This window comes from Strigops habroptila, assembly GCF_004027225.2.
Source record: "Strigops habroptila isolate Jane chromosome 13 unlocalized genomic scaffold, bStrHab1.2.pri S16, whole genome shotgun sequence".
Lineage (NCBI taxonomy): Eukaryota > Metazoa > Chordata > Aves > Psittaciformes > Psittacidae > Strigops > Strigops habroptila.
In genome coordinates this window covers 4167245-4184823 of record NW_022651054.1, presented here as the reverse complement: position 1 = coordinate 4184823, position 17579 = coordinate 4167245, and the positions used below count along the sequence as shown (strand labels likewise).

At 37.0% G+C, this 17579-nt stretch overlaps 1 protein-coding gene across 2 annotated transcripts in view; it reads left to right on the top strand.

Annotated features, from left to right (window-relative positions):
* The window catches only part of BRIP1 (BRCA1 interacting protein C-terminal helicase 1), a 61362-nt gene that overhangs the window by 13045 nt on the left and 30738 nt on the right, over positions 1–17579 (top strand). For both annotated transcript variants that reach the window (XM_030472588.1, XM_030472589.1), the window contains exons 10-14: positions 2912–3044; positions 3565–3716; positions 4012–4183; positions 4300–4437; positions 4831–4992. In XM_030472588.1, coding sequence (XP_030328448.1) covers positions 2912–3044; positions 3565–3716; positions 4012–4183; positions 4300–4437; positions 4831–4992 — 757 coding nt within the window. The remainder of the gene's footprint in view (positions 1–2911; positions 3045–3564; positions 3717–4011; positions 4184–4299; positions 4438–4830; positions 4993–17579) is intronic.

Genomic DNA, 17579 nt, shown 5'->3' with positions numbered 1-17579 from the left:
CTATTTGGAATGGGTTCTTCATAGGTGAACGTGATTTTATCAGTCATGCCCTTTGTTTTCCCCGTGAAACATCTTGAACAAAGATACAAGGGTCTGAAAAACTGGGGTACATGCAAATTCTCAGAAGAGACTGAAGTCTGTAGAGAATTCGGGTAGCAACCTCTTTTAACAGAGCATGCATGATTTTTCCCCTTTGAATTTCTGATTATTCTCAGGAAAAAGTTGTCCACACAGGATTACTGGTCATTCCTGGACTATGTCAGTAGAATGTGGTTTTAATGATTTGCTTTTGTACTGAAATTGAAATCAAGGATATGCTGAATCTCTTAGTACCTATCTTGTTGGAACACGAGGATAGAGGAGTTCAGTGAAAAATATGGATGATTGAGGAAGTGGTTTTGAAAGCAGGAGTTGATCAGTAAGGCAGAAAGAAGCTCAAAAACCAGAAGATGTTCTCCTCTTTGCTTCTTTCTGTACCCATAGAGGAAAAGGTAGTAAGAGCGGAAAAAAAAAGGTAACCCCCAGAAACTATGTAAACAGAATTGGAAGCGGAAGACCTGAGCAGAAGTTAACGATCATGAGAGGGGATGGAACAAAAGCAAATGGGCCGGGGTCAGAAGCTCAGGAAGGACGGCAAGAAATAAGGGCGAAGGCAAAAGTCTTATGGATGAAGTGGGAACATGAGGAAGTTGAAACAACATCAGAAGAGTTTATCACCACTAAAGAGTTTGGAATTCAGCTCTGTAGCCTTTAATTTTTGAATTTTTCATGTGGGGGATCCAGGGGCTGAAAGAGCTCAGAAGCACTGCTAATGAAACCTGGAGCAGCAAACTCGGCAGAATAAAAGTGAATAATGATACAAGTGGCTTTGAAGTGAACTGAATTCTGATTAAGTGCATGTCAAGATTGTCATTTTGTTGCATTAGTGGTTGGTGAAATAGACTTCAGAGTACACTACAGCAAGTCTCCATTCTGAGAGTTAGTGTTTATGTGTCACAGAAGCTGATTCTCCTACTTAGATATTTGAAACGTTAAATTTTAGTAAAAGATAAGAATAGCATGGCTGGAGATTTGATTGCCTCAAGCTTTTTAACCTTATCAGAAAAGCTAAGGGTGATTGTCATGGCAAATTTTCCAATAGCACGGAAAGCAGAAGACTGGGTGTAAATAGCCAGTAATTGGTAAAATGCAGAGTGAGGTGGCTTTGCCAGATGCATGGGTAATTAGAAAAACCTGATTTCAGTTATAAAGATCCTGGGCCTTCATTCCAGAAAGCACTTAAGCATGGGCTTAGTGCCACAGAGGTGCTAAAATGACTGTTCTGACAAATTTGAAGGTGTACCAATGGAGCATACTGGCAAGCTTTTCTGATGAACTGCAAATTTACCAGGACAAATTACTTTGTTCAATGGAGTAGGCTGTATCAGCAATGGGATTTTTTGGTATGCAGAGAAGGAGCAAATACACTTTCTTGAATTGAAGACATGTTTGTAACATCTGTTATATCTTTTCCTGAAAATACTGCATGCTTCACTTCAAACCCATAGATATATTTCTGGGAATCAAGTTAATTTTATTCACTTTTACTGCTGTACTCTAAAAATAAATTAAGAGCTATTTCAAGTAATTGCTTTAACATTAGATTTAATTGGATGGAAGTTATTCTAGGATTTGGTTTTTTGGTGATATTTTAGTATTAGGAAGGTTATTGTGTTAAGTTTGTATTTGCATTTATAGTGTGACCATTTCAAAAGTATATGTTGGTTTTTGAAGTTCGTAACAGGCAGATGGAAATTTTATATCTCCTGACATGTTTTACCCATTGTAAATCTGTGTTGTTTCTGTCACAATGGCAGTTTTCTAATTTTAGTTCCAGGTCTTTCTGATCCTGTGTTTGAGGAAATGGGGCAGAGTATTACACTGGTGAAGTCCTGCCTGTCTTAGTGATCATCATCGCTTAATAAGAAAAAGCAAATGATAGCCAAAGAAGTGATTGTTCTGGTAGTATTTATGGGGGTTTGTTTGCGTTTAGCCTGGCAAAAGGAAAGGTTTTGGGTTTTTTTAATTGTTCCATTGATCAGATTATTTGCAAAGACAGGACAGGAAATCTGGCACTGAAACAGTCATTGAGCCTCGTTGCTTTCGTTGGTAATGAATAACTGATTTTACAGGTAAATACTTTGAACTGTTGTAGAAATGACAGCTGTCTTTCTGATGCCTCCTGCTGGTTGATGAAACGGACAGCTTTGGCACTTCCTGCCAGGGAGGAAGCCTGCCTGCTCTCTAGACAGAAAGAAGGTCCTGTAATACTGCAGGGATGATAGAGGACACATTCAGTTAGAAAAGATTTTAGCTATGCCACAAATGAGGTGGCCTACATGTTTAGATCATGTTTTCAGAAAGTCCTATCACGTTTTGCATTGTATGTACAACTGTAATTCTGCTTCATTTTCAAACTGTACCAAAGTTACAAATACCTGCACGTAGATCTGCACTTTTTATTGCCCCATGGTAAACTAGCATCAGCTAGAGTAAGAATGAGTGGCTTGAAAAGTACAGCAGAAATCTTTCTTAAATGAGCCCAACATGTTATATTGTAAGAGCAGATTATATTTTAATCCTTTTTCTTTATCGTAAAGATGTTATGTGATGATAAAATAGAACGTTATAGGGACAAATTTTCTTCTCACCTTCAATGTGCTGCATCAAGAGAAGTTCCCTAGAAGTTAGTTCAACAGTGACAAACAGGCATATAGAAAAGCAGATTCTCTTTACTTAGATGTAGTAAAATATTCACCATCAACATCATAGCAGTCTGGTGCAATTTTTGAGGTTTGGTTTGTATGTGTAAAGTGTCTCTAAATCTCTAAAATTAATGCTAAAGTTATTTCTGATTCCTCTCTTTTTACAGCTGGTTAAAGGAGAGCTCTAGTCAACTGGTAGAAAGAGGGTATGAAACTTCTTGTAAGGTTTGGAGTGGAAAAGAAATGCTCAGCATTTTGCACAAAATGGGAATAACTGATATTACTTTTCCCATTTTACAGGTAATGTTGTATGCTATATAACTGAGTACCAGGGTGCACAGTACTGATGTTGTTAAACTTCTTAAAATGTAAATAAGTTTAAATGCTAAAAGGTCTTTTAATTTATTGCAATACTGAAAAGCTGTGTGAAGAAGATGCCTGATGAAAACTATGAATATTCCACTTGAGCTACTGGAATTTGTGGAGAATCAATGTTTTAAAGGATATAACTGATCATGTGCAATTATTTAAATTGCAGCACTGAGTCAGTGATAGTTTTGTCTGTTTTATCCATCTGCATTTTCATTGACTGTTGAAATGCATTTACCCTATTTTCAATTTTACCTCTCCTTTCTGTTTAAGCCAAACACGTTAAAAGACATTGTTACTTTTCCCTTCCAATTCTGTCTTCAGTCTGACTATATAGGTGTTTTAGGTGAACTTTTAAAGCACTGTGCTGAAACTCTTGTATCTGTATTAGTTTTGTTTTTGAGAAGATAATTAGAATGTTGTTAATGTGGAATTTGTTTGTCTCTTATAGAAACATCTTGCTGCTGCCCTGGAAAAAGAAGAAAAAGTATCGATGTTCGGTAGAGAGGAGCTTATTGAGATACCAGTTGTGAGCCCTGCCACTCAGATGGTGCTGAAGGGGTTATTCATGGTTCTTTTATATCTTTTTAAAGATAAGAGCAGGTCAGTGCAAGTGCGTAGCCTGAGCAGTGTGGTGAATTCAGCTGCTTTGCCAAACACCTCTTTTGTTTGTGAACCCCTCACTTACGGTGTCTTGCGTCTGAGCTGCTTCTGGGTTAAACCTTATTTTCAAATATTAATTATTGTAAAGTTTCACTGTTTTTTTAGAAAGTGTAAAATTCTTTCTTATACTTAATTGTAAATGCCTTGTAGCAACACTGTGCTTTGTGTGAGCTTAATGCATACAGCTTCCATTCTTGCTTGTAGAATTTTTTCATATTATTGTATCTCTCTGTAGGTTTGCAGATGACTACAGAGTTGCTTTACAACAAACTTACACTTGGATGAATGAAAGCCAACTTGATGCTTCAGATACAAGTGCCTTCTTTACACGGCCCAAGCGTAAAAAGAATTTGCGGCAGAAAACTGTAGTCCACATGCTTAATTTTTGGTGCTTGAATCCTGCTGTGGTAAGCTGGGTGGGAAGTAGAAGGCCTTAAGTAATTTGAGTCATAACAAATGCATATAAGGTCTTAGAAAATCAGTGCAATCACTTTCAATTCCTCCTTTTCTTTCTCCATCCTAGGCTTTTTCAGACTTAAATGATGTGAGAACAATTGTTCTGACATCTGGTACGCTCTCTCCAATGGATTCATTTTCTTCAGAGCTTGGTGTGAAGTTTTCTATTCAGTTGGAGGCAAATCACGTTATTCGGAACTCACAGGTAAACTTTTGCATTGTGGTTCCCTCTCCTGAGGTGTAATGATGGCCACTGGGTGAGAAATAGTAACTGTTGACGACAAACCCATTCTGTAAGTAAAAAGGAATGTACAGAACTATTGCTTGGGTTAATGCAATTGTATAGTACTTCTTCAAATGGAAAAAGGGGCAGTTTGAAACGTGTCCTTGGAAAAGTTGAAGTTTTGCTGCATTGGTAAACAGCCATCTTATCAGTTATCGCACTTTCTCTTCTGTTTTTAAGTAGTGGAATTAATTTGTTTAGAAATATCTCAATATTTCCCCTTACACTTAATATTTCATTAGTTAACCTCATGTAATTTAATACAGTTTGTGCTGCGTATTTTAGAATTAACTTTTTAAATATGAACTACATCAGGTTTGGATTGGCACCATTGGAGTGGGCCCTAATGGTCGGAAGTTGTGTGCCACATTCCAGCATACAGAGACCTTTGAGTTCCAAGATGAGGTGGGAGCACTTCTGCTTTCAGTGTGTCAAACAGTTGCCCAAGGAATTTTGTGCTTTTTGCCATCCTATAAGGTAAGGAAATCTTAATTCATATTCTTCCTTTCAAACCACACACACTTTGCTTGAAAATATGCTGTGTAATCTCTTGCTTTTGCATCAACATATATAAATGTTTATAAAATAAATGTAATAACACACTGTGATTCCATTATATTGTCATGTCTTGGATTTCATATTGGCTGGCATACAAGTTTGTTTCCATGAAAACCCATGTTTATATTTGTTTTCAGCAGGTGTCTGTATCTTAGTTAATGGATACAATTGTTTCAGTTTTACAAAACAAGCCAGACTGATCTGCAGGGTTTTTTTTATTGTTTCCCTGAATGTTTTGAAATTATTATAAAAATCCCCCAACCTCCTCCTTGTAACATACATCAGGAAAGGAAAATTGGTGTGTATAACTCAGCAGCAAGAATGCCTTAGCATGTTCTCTGTGTGCTACTTGAATGCTGTATTCATCCAGTGAATTTCTTATTTCCTTGTTTCTTCTTCCATTTCACTGCATTGGAGATTCTGGTGTCTTTTTCTGGAGTCAGGGGAATTGCCCACTGGCATTGGCTGAAAGGAATCAAATTTCTCAATTTCAAACTATGTCATATCTAATTTCACTGACAACAGGTATCTAAGTGTGGTTAATCTGTACCTCACAGTGGTTCTGCTTTCTTCTCTCTCAGTTCTTACTGTTATTTATGGTCAGCTCTGAGAAACAGGAATATAAACCTGCAGTATAATTTTGTAATTCACACCCATTTGTCTTGTAATGCTTGCAAGAGTGTGACATTTTTCATTTTGAACCATCATTTATGATTTTAAAAAATCCTCTCAACAAACAAAATAAAAACCTCTCAAAAAAACCCAAACCTCACAAAATCCTACCACATGAACAAGCCCCCCAGCGAATGGAAATAACATTCTTTTATTTTTTTTATTTTTTACAAAACCTTTATAATAGTTTTGTTTAACTGATGAGGCTGCAAAGTGGTGGGTTTTTCTTTACTGGGTGTCTATAAAGAATTACAGTTATCGGTGCAATTACTGACAGTAACCATTAGGTGACCACATTAGACCAGGTAATGTACAGTCACTGGTAAAGCAGGTTACTGACTATAAATTTACTTAAACTGGCTCACAACACTCTGCACTTATATACAAAGTTAATGATCTGAAAAGAAATCTCGCATTCAATTTATCGAAGAATTGAAATGGGGGCATATTTAGTTTTCAGTATCCTCATTATTCTTGTTACTCCAGTGTATGATGTTAAACAGTATGTGATGGTTGATCTCAGGTATCCAGACCTGACAAATATTTATGAAAGTTTTTTATGAGACTAGTAATCTGATTTGAAAGCACAGAGAGAGTTTGTAATGACATTTAATAAGGAAGGAAGGAGATTGCTGGACAGCTCTGGTACCCTCCCCCCCTCACTGCCCTTATTTTTCACTGAAAGGTCATCTAGCTAAACACGGTGAGTGGTTTTTTCCTTTGTGGGAACACTTCCATGATCCTAGCAAAAGTATTGATAAATCTAAATTGCAGACAATTGAAGGATGATATTTTAAAATCACATTGCCAATATTTTTCTACGGATGCCCTTTTTCATACCACTTCTACTGTTCTGGATTGGGCTGCCTTTGAAGTCTGAGATTAATATGTTGAAAACACAGAATAATGTAAGCATAAGCATATTAGTACAAGGAAAACAAGGTATTTTTCTTTTATCATCATACAGAATATGGCTTACCTGCACGTTTGCATTTGAAACCTAATTTTCAGAGATTTTTGTGGGGAAGTTGCTACATCTCTAAAAAACCCCACAGCTTTTAAAGAAATTGCTCAAGGCCATCAAGATCTGATTAATATACATGGTCACATATATCACTAAATAAACCATTATGAGTTAAGCAGATTTCTTGAGGGTTTTACGAATTGGAGTTTCAACTTTGGAATAAGTGAAAAATAAAGTCATTAAACGTGTGAAGGCTGATGGCAATGCTCTGAATGTTGAGTGCTATCTATGCAGATAATTTGATGGAGCTTGAATTTAGGCATGTACACTGGATGTCAATTTGGTTACGGTTATAGATGTGTTCTGCAGTGCAACATTCTCTTTCAGTTTTAAGAATCAGAAGCCCTGCTTCTTGGATGGCTCTGTCTGGTTCAGTACCTCACTTTCAGCACTCATCCTGCACATTCTTTCTTACCTGTTTGCTTGAAACTCTCTTCAACAGTTATCCCAAATTCTTTTGCTTTGTAAATAAAGTTAATTTTATTTTTCTGGAAAACCCATTATTAATGTAATTCAGGTAATAAATTGTATGTTACTTTCAAGAGCTTATATACAAGGAGATGTTAGGGACAGAAATAGCACTTTTGTTAATTTCCATTCACTTTGAATTTTGTTCACTTTAATAAAATATCGGTAAATGTTCTTTTTCATTGTAAGAATGGTAAATCACCATGTTTTTGCCTCAGTCAATAGGAATAGTAAGAGTGGGGGGTTTAACCCCTTCCACAGGAAGCAGAAGTTGAGAACCCTGCCTAAGACAGTTTGTGATGACTGACGTTGGGACCCCAGCACTAGCACCAGGCAGTGTTCTCCTCTTGCTTGTCCTGTTAGGCAGAACTTCACTACACAATGTTGTAAATAAATTTATGGTAGAAATAGAACAAATAATATCATTTAAACTTCCCAGTCTGGAATTTAAGTAGCTTTTATGAGTATTTATTTCTCTATATTTTTTCTGGAATTCCAGGTTGCTTTTTATGCATAAAAGTAATGATCTACCAGTACTTGGTGAAAGTGATAACTGACTCCTGTACTCATGTTAGAGCTGGAGAAACAAACTCTGGCAGAAATTTAGTGATTTGTTTCAGACTTCTGAAGTGTATAATAGAAAAACTATCTTGTACTCACCTAGAAGATGTCAAAGTACTAGAAAGTTTCCAGGTACAAATAGAGGGCAAGTAAAATTTCTAAATGTCACCACATTAACCTAATCATAAAATGAAAACACAGGCTCCTGCTCATAGAACATTGGAGATGGATGTTATAAATGTCAGCAGGGTCTGTTGCTGTAGCAGCTGGCGTTTCAGTCGCATACTCCTTCCAGTGCTAATGCGTGCAGAAAGCATCCATTAATGGCTTGCATTTTTCTCTATTAGTGTTGCTTTAGGTAGATTATTTCCTGGGAGATTCTAGATTTCTTTGAAGAAGCTGTCTACTGCCAGGAAGAGGTAGTAGTCACTTGTCTATGTTTTGCTCCGGAGTGCCCCTTACAACAAGATATTTATAATCTGTAGAATGTTATTCAACTGTTTTGTAAAGAATTGGAAGTCAACTTGTAAACCTGCATTCTTTCCTAATGATCCGTATAAGAAGATACTTAGGCTGAGAAGGTACTTTCCAAAGATCTTTTTACCTAATGTATGAACTTCTGCTACTGCAAAAAAATCTGAATTAAAAATAATACGGTAGTTATCTTCTGGGCCCCTTCTACCCCCTGTTTTGTTGTTTGTTTGGGGTTTTTTATCAAAATAGCTGTAGCAGAAAGAGCTCAGTGCACTTTTGTGGGCAAAGTCTGCCACCTTGTTCTGTCTGCGTAATTCGGAATTACCAGATACAATGTGAATATGAAAAAAGCAATAGTAGAGAAACTTCCTTTTATCTTGATCAGGTATTTGAATAAACATATTTTTCATTGAAAAGTGACTGTTTAAAATATACATATGGAAAATATCCAAGGTTAATAATGCAATAGAGGAAAATACACGGATAAGAATAAAACAGTGCATCAGATACACATTAACTTGCGTTTGGTGGGTGTCTGTTCTGAACAGCTGTGATGCCGTGTTTCACAAATGGGTAATCTACAATAACATACGAATTTTTATTATCGTCATCGGAGTTCTGGCATGTTGACTTTTTTTAATGTAAGCTTAATCTTAACATTGATTAAATTGCAAACCTAGATCATTTGAGGGCTACTAAAACTGGTGATATTATGCAACAAAAATGCGTTGATGTGAAAATCAGTAGCAACTCCAGCAAAAACACTCTATAAAAGAGAATATCAGAAGGTGAAAAGATTACTCAGAAATCTAAGATGCTTTTAAACAAGATTAAGATAAGGACCATTAGGGTTCATGTTGCCAACCTGTCTGCATTAAGATATATCTTGCCTGGTGCCTGCGTCTTAGATGATTCATTCAATATGTGTCATATCAAAGTCAGGGTATCCAGCAAGGAGAAAAATGCTAATGCTTATAAATTTTAGTAGTAATCCATCATGATGAATTAACTGACCTTTAGTAGCTTTTTTACAAAAGAAGCTTTGGCCAGTGATGTTAACATTGGGGTTTTGTTGTGTTTTGCTTGGGTTTTTTTTTCCTTTGAGGCATTGTTACTTAATTTGTATCTGCTAATTGTTGAGCCATAACTTGAAAGTAACATTTTTAAAATAACATAGTTGCCCAAAAGGGTTTGAATGGTGCTTTTTAAGCAGTAGAACTTAAAAACTGAGAATACTTCTCCTCTTGAGAATCCAAAATTTGTTTACTGCTGTTTATTTTTTCCTCTTACACCTTCAAGATCTTGTGTTCACCATTGATTCAGATTAATCGTATTTCATTTGTATCTGCTTTCTTTTACAAAGCTTTAATTTTTGAGGTTAAATAGCAGTCTTACTCAGCAGTTGCACACTGTTGCTGTGTATTTTGCATTATACCGTATCAAATAGTTTTGTAGAGGGAAATGTCTTGGAGCTGGCAGAACTATTACATTGTTTTACATTACTATTAACATGTAGGTACAGACCAATTAATGCTGCATTGCATTTGCTGTTCCCCTTGAGAATTTTGGGGTAAGATTATAATGATACATATATAGTAACTTTAGCAAAACATAAATGCCGAATTTCACATTTGAGTTGCTATATATCTCATAATCTTAAGAGCTGCTAGTTCAGAGCTTAGGTTCTGTCAGTCTTGTCCCATTTTCCTGTTCTCTTTGCTGATCATGTTTTCTTCAGTGAGAACGGTCAGGAGTGGGTGACGTTAAATCCATTTGGACTGGAACACCTCTGTTGACTGTCTTGGTTCCCTTTCCATGTTTAAGGTATCAACCAAAGCTGTAGTGAAGTTACAGACAAATGCTGTTCGCTGCTCTGTTGACAAACCGTGCTTGGTGGTATTATACAACTCCAGGCAGTCAGACCTTAACATCAGTTAACTCTGTGAGCAACATAGAGCCTGGCAGTAGATCTAACAGAGCACGGCAGTAGGTCTAATGTGTGCTGTTTTCAAATAGAGTGAGAATCTTCGGGTTCAGTCTAGGTAGTTATTTGGAATCAAAAGGAGGGACCTCAGTTTAACCTCTTGCTATTGCACTCTCCTGCCATTGCACAGCAGTGTGTCTGCATTGAATATGAGCCTGGGTCCTTGAATGTGCCATTTCCTGGCCAGGACATAAAATTGCCACCCCTACATATGACAGGCTGAGAGAGGGATACAATTTCAGTATTAATTCTGAATGTCTGGCACTTCTTAGCCTAAGACATCTTTTCTTACTGAGATTTGGATGAGGTTGGTAGAATTGTTATTTCTTTTTTCAAGAAGTCTGTGTCAGAGTGGCAGAAAATGCATCAGTTGTAACACTGAAAAAAGAACAAAATATTTTAATTTCTAAAACTTTGCTGAAACACGGTTTTGTAAATAAATTATAAGAAACCCTTTTTTTTTTTTTTGCTGCCATCAATAAAAACCCCAATACTGCCTTTGGACAACTTTTACTTATTTATTAAATTACTTCAATAAATTTACAAAAGATGGTAGTCTGTTTAGCCAGGCCTATTAAAAGCACTAAGGTTTGAGCACTGGCTGTTAAAATGAGTAAATGGCAATATCACAAAGTTAAACAAATGCCAAAAAACATTTTCCAGAGTACTGGGATTGTAACAATGCCATTAATGAGGGCAAAGAGGTTTTAATGCAATTTGCACATTCTAAAGTTTCAAAAAGAGGTTTTGAGTTAGTGCATTATTAATGTTCTGAACATCTGGAACTATGTAAGAGCCACAGACATTGAGCAAGTGCAGGGTTTCTCCACTAGGTCTGATGCTGACTGATTTCCTCCCTAGCGAAAAGCTTGTTTGAAGAAGTTTGAGACAGTAAAATGACAATATCCAGATAAGAGATAAACATTCCACAGTGTCTTTTGGCTTGTAATGTGTGTGGAGGAAAAAATTGGAAACCATTAGGTTTGTGCAGTTAAAGGGTGAATTTGAAATTAAATAGGAAAACAGTTATTTGTACCACAGATGGTTGCTCCATGGTGCAATAACACTGATTGTGGAGTTCTTAGGTGAGGAATTATCCAGCAGCATTGGGTGGGTTCCACAAGATTGCTTAATTTTTTTAGCTACGTGTATTTAGGTATTATATGCAGGGCTAAATGCTTTATCAAGAGTAATATTGTTATTAATATTCTTGTTGACAACTGTAGGAGTACTTTGAAGAAGAGATTTACTCCTGTGGGTAAATATTAGCAGGATGTAGAGATCTGTTTGCACCAGGTATCTTTTATGACAGAAATTTGTTCTTTGAAGTTACATAAACATTAACTCTGCATATTTTTAATGATGGAGAATATGGTTTACGCTGTTTTAGCTTAAAAATAATACTGGCAAGAGAATGTTTCAATGTGTCATCTAGTTTTAGATGGTTTAACTATAGCTGATATCCAACATCACATTTGTTGGGATGAAAAGAAAGGAGGCCTTCAAACAGGCTGGTATATGAGGGGTAAGTTATGAAATAATTGTAAATTAATAATGATACTCACTTTCTGCACAGCATTTGCTTTCTGCCCTCAAGGGAAAGGCATTCTCTTACTCCAGAAGCCTTATTCGTTTGAGCCAAACAGCTGCAACAATGCTATTACAGTATGTAAGAAACCCTAAAACCAAGAGAATACTTTAGGGAATAGAATTCTGCCATCCTTGCTATCTCATATTATGTGCAAGTACCCAACAATAGAAGTACAGCAAAATGTTGGAAAAGTAATTAAACAACATGTGAGAAGCACTCTGCGTCTCTTCCCTGGCACTGCCAACTCTGTGCAGTGTCCCCTGGAAACCACTGGGTATCTGTCAGTGACTGCGAGGGCTGAGGTGGGGCTCGTGACACTACAATGACCCTTCGGGTTTTGTTTCTTTTTCTTTGAAAAGAAAGGCTTATTGCCAGATTCTAAAGCGGTGTCTCTGCATTACTCTGATGAAAATCTTGGTAAACTGATTTCTGTCTGATGGGGCATAATTTGGGGAAAAAGTGTTCTGAAAAAGCAGAATTCTAAAGAGTCAAAACCTGTGCATTGCAACATTTGTACGTAATAAACCCATATAGAACCTTGTTTTACTTGTTGTCCACTATTGTTTCTTCACTGCTTGTTTTTCACTCCTTCTCTGCACTGGTAGGTTGGTTTTTTTTTCCGATCTTTATCTCAGCTTCTTCATCTTCTATGGTTTTATTTGCTCCCATTAATCATATGCAGTATCTACTTTCAGTTTTATTCTGTATTTTTCCATCATTTAAACATTTAAATGCCTGTAATATAAACTGTCTAGATATTGGGGCCCTCACATTCATCCAAAAGAACAGTTTCCAGGCTTGGTGTGCATTATCTGAGGTGTCTTCTGAGAGCTCCAATAGCTCCTGTAAATCTTAATGTGATTTCTGAAGTCTACAGTTTCAATATTTCCCATTGACTTGGGCATAGCAAAGACATATATGTAAAAATCACTGTGTGTGGTGGAAGACTTCAACCATTCCATCATGACACTCTTTTCTCTGCCTTGGGTACTGAAGGCTGTTGTGGTGATATCGGTTCAAAGAGAGGAGAGTAGCAGAAGGAATAGTGAAGTTTGTGCAAAAAGAAGTAGAATAAGAGTTTTTCTATAGCCAGGTACATAACTTTATCCTCAAGTTATGCTGGCAAGCCTCCTTCTTTCCTGTCATCAGTTCAATCAAGTTACTCTGCTAAACTAAATCTGAAGATGGAGCTGGTAGTTCACACTACACAAGATCACTTCGTGTGTAATTATAGAAGCTGCAGCAAACATACCTCCTTGAATTAAGAAAGCTGGAAGTGCTCAATTATCCTCCAAAGGAATAACTGAAGTGCAATATAGTTGAAGTTCTCCTAGACTTTTAAAGCCAATGCTTATTTTGTTATGATTTTATTAGGATGTTTTCACTTAGAATTCTTTATCCTTGAGTTGTTTGTGTTTGGGGTGTTTCTGTAGTTTTTTTCTTTCTCCACCACTTGGTTACTGATGGCTGATTTCAGTTTTGACCATCCACGTGTGTTACTCACAAAGCAGGCCAAGAAAAATGTTCATCTTGGGCTCCACCAAAGGTAAAATTTTATTTTCGGGGAGTGATAACTGAAAATCTGAAGAGTTGCACAATATGTGTTTTCATTCTTAAATAATATGACAGGATCCTGGATATATGCACTGGTTATGGAGTAATTTTCCTGGTTTCTGGGAAATCAGAGACAATCCAAACATTAGATGCGCTTAGAGAAGTTGGAGGACATGATCCAGCAGCTTGCTGCTGAATGACAAAATTCTTCCCCCTTTCGTGGCGATCGTTCTTGTGCTGTTCTGAATTTTGTGTCAGAGATTCAGATCTCTAGAACAAAAGAAAAGTTTTTATCTTTATTTTTTTCCCCTGGTTAGTTTTCTGCTGGCTTGTGAACTGAGTTGGCTCATCTGGAGTTCACGGAAGTGTCAGAGATAGCTCAAGGGAAGAGATGATACTGCACGTTGAAAGAAGGGAGCAGCATCCTTCTTTTTACTGCTAGAGCTCAGTCTCAGGGATGAGACATTACTGTGCTTGTTTACACGTTTTTCAGTGGTTGACCTTAATATAAGAATCTATAAAGATACTCATTTGGAAATTCTGATCTCTTTATGAAATACGGTTTATGTTATGAAGTTGTTGGTATGAAATTACAGCTTTGTTAACTGAGTCTGTCTTTGCATATTAACCAAACTGGAGAGTTACTCAGGTGAATATTCTGGGTGAGTGGAAATTTGGGTGAGGTGATACGAAAGGAATGAACTGTTCTGACTGCTCGTTCTGTGGAAACCTGCAGAAACTGTGGGAATGGAGGAGCTGTTTGCTGTCTGTATGTACTGCTTACTGCAATCAGACACTCTACACATGGCCACTCTTTGAGTATACAGTGGCTGTGGTGGTTGTGTTCTAGCAGCTCAGTGCTGTAGGCTCAGGGGAAACTTCTAGGTGTGGTTTGAGAACCACCTTATCTTTTTGAATTACTGGCTGCAAAGAATGAACAAATATGCTTTCTGTGGCTTACTGAACTTCTACGGTGACCAGCAGGGGATGTGCAATTATTCAAGTGCCCCGTGGCACTTGCTTTTTACATGGAGCAGATATACTTCCTGGTAGCATCTGCACATCATATAAAGTAGAATCCGTAGCGACAGTCTGTGGCAGATTATTGGGTATTATGTCTAAAAAAATTATATGCCGTGCTGGTAGATGAGTGTTTTGCTTGTGAATTTCACACCCTGGGAGCTGTGCAGTTTAATATTTTATTACGCTGTTAGTTTAAATACTCTGAGCATACAGCATCAGGAAAATAAACTGAAAATCTAGTATTGTTTCGCACTTCTGAGCTCTGACTTGTCAAAGTGCTGCAAGCTGAATTGTTGTATCTAGTTAACACATGCTCCAATTTCTCTTGTAATTAACACTTCCTGTTCACTTATTTTTCCTACCATTCAAGTAGTATCTGCATTGAAAATGAGTTTTCACAGTCAAGAAGTTTGCATTCTGTGAACAACAGAGTCCAAATAGTAAATAATAATTACAGTCACTGTGTCTTTTTCCTCAAGAGCTTTTAATCAAGGGGAGAGAAAGCAGGATGGAAAACAGTTATTAATAGGGAACAATATACATAAGCAGCGTTATTTTTAAGAAGATGGTGTCTCTTGCGTGGTTACTTTGGCATTACTGTTGTTCTGAACCATTACAACCTGCAGAGTTCCTGGTCTTTTTGGTGTTTCTGAGAGGTTCACTGCCTGATATGGTAGAGATATGACGCAACTTGTGTGAAGAGTCTCATATTTCGCTGTCTCTACATGTGAGATAAAATATACTTGGAAGCATATATTTAGATAGCATGTTCTGTATCAGCAACGTAGCAGCATATGCAAGAATATAAATATTAAATGTATTGAAAGAGATTCTTGGATTTTTCAAAATTCAGAATAATTCTACCTTGTTGGAAGGTTGGGACAAAGTCTTGTCTTAAAATCAAGTCTTAACTTGAGTCTTAACAGTTCCAATGAGGTCAGTGGATTTATGGTAAAGCTTGTGTTTAGAAATCCTGCTTTCAGGTTTTTCTCCCCAGCATCAGACTCTTTCTATGGGATAGAGAAGAGTTTATGATTCATTCTTATTATTCATGCTTTTTTACCTATGGAACCCTGTCGTATCTCTTGTTATAGAAATGTTATAGTTAACCAGTTATATACTTAGTCACAGATTACTGTGAAATTTTCATTCAGTGAAGTCATTGAATAGCTTCTTGCTGTGTGAGATTAATCAATTTTTTCTTCCTTAATTGCCTCTGACTGAAATATGTGTTTCTACTACTGGTGACATGAGTGAGGGTCATCATTGGCATTGTCATGATTGCAGAAGGTTTTATCACTGCATTTCTGTATTTGAACATTTGATGATTCTTTGCCTTAGGTCTGGAATTGTACTGATTTTTCTGTTTGGTGGTCCTAGTTCCCAAATGAGAGATTTTAGATTTTTCCAAGAGTAAGAGCTGATATGGTTCCCTGTTGTCGTAATTTATCATTATGTCACTACCTATTCAGAGCTCAACATCATACATACAATACGTGGTTGTTGCTGAGAAATTATCTGAGAATATGAGCACTGATTTGCTGTATAACAGTGGAAAATGACTAAGCTGTCTGAGAAAGTAAGGAATATTAATCCTTAAAATGATATAATAACTACAGGTGTAAAATAGCTTCTATAAATATAAAAATATGTTCTCTGTTAGTGTTAATAGAAGACTAAAAGCTAAAACCTGTTACTCTCCCACCCTTGGTGTCAGTTGCGCATGACAGGCATCTGCCTGCCCCCATTTATTGTGTGAGTATCCGTGAGCTTGGTCGGCCTCATGCCTGCACGTCTGTTGAATCACTTCTCCCACATGGTACTGTGCTTCACTGCTCGTGTGCCACTAGGACAACCTTGTCTTTTCTTCCTCTTTGTTCTGGGAAAAAAAAAAGGTCAAAGATGAGTGAACTTGGGTTTTGGCTTATGATGGGCAGCAGTGGAGGATACTGACTTCATTAATGAACAATTAATAATTTTGGGTTTGATTCTGGACCAGGATCTAAACAATCCTTTTAAAAAAATAATTTTTCCTGGAGAGCTTTCTTTGTGGGAAGGATTGCTCCCTCACTGGAACATGGAAGTGTAATGATAGCCTAGGGTGAATGTACAAGCAGTTCTGGTAACACAGAAAGCTGTTGTCTTGGTTAATTTTAAAACCACAAAAGAAACCCTGGTTTGAACCAGGTCGTTTAGAAACAGCTGTGACGGAGCTCAAAGACTGAGTACTACAAAGGCTATCAGATTGTTCTGTGGTAAAACAGATTGGGTTTTTGGGGAAAAGATTTTATATAAAGAAGCTTCTTTAACTGTAGAAGCAACATATTAACCGTGTTATTCTAGAGTCTTTGGCGTGCAAAACATTTCATTTTTCATTACTGTTGTCGCCGTTCACATATTCCATTATTTAAGGAGGTTATTGAAAAATTGATGGTATGTTGGTACCAGAGAGACATCCTGTAGGTTGCAGTGTTGATTTATGATAGCACATGGAACACAGTTCAGTGCTTCAGTTTCCTGCTGGTGAGCAGCACTTTGTCATTGTCCCTAAAGAAAAATCATACCAGTGAAATCCCCTGTGTTTCCCCCAAGTTGAGTGATGCATACTTTTCCTTTGAAAATGATTATGAATTATTCACCTTTTATTGTGCTGGAGTGTGCACATGGTGATCAGAATCTTGTTCATAATACAGAGTTTTTCACCATGTTCAGGGTTTAGTTTAATTATGTAGTTGAGTTGCACAGTAGCTTTATTATTTTTTCCTTTCTTCCTCCCCACAGTGTGTCTGCCAAGCCTGTGTGGGCTAGCACAGATATTACCCTGCATCGCCTAGCATATGTGGCTATCTCAACACGTTAGTCTTGGTCCTAAATATTTGGGTTTCTTTCACATTTGTTTAAAATTTTCCTTGGGAAAATAAGTACAGTACTTCTGAACTTAAAAAGATGCTTTCCCCCCACAAGTTCTTGAAAATCACGGACTCTTACATGGTTGTGAAGAAATGCTAAGAGATCTCAAAGCAAAAAACCTCTTGAAATAGCACATGTAGAAGTGCTACAGATTTCCAATTGAGGGCAGCTTTCTCCCAGGAGATGTGCTGAGGAAAGACTCCATGATATAGACCACCTGTTAGGAAAACTAAAAGACTGTATGA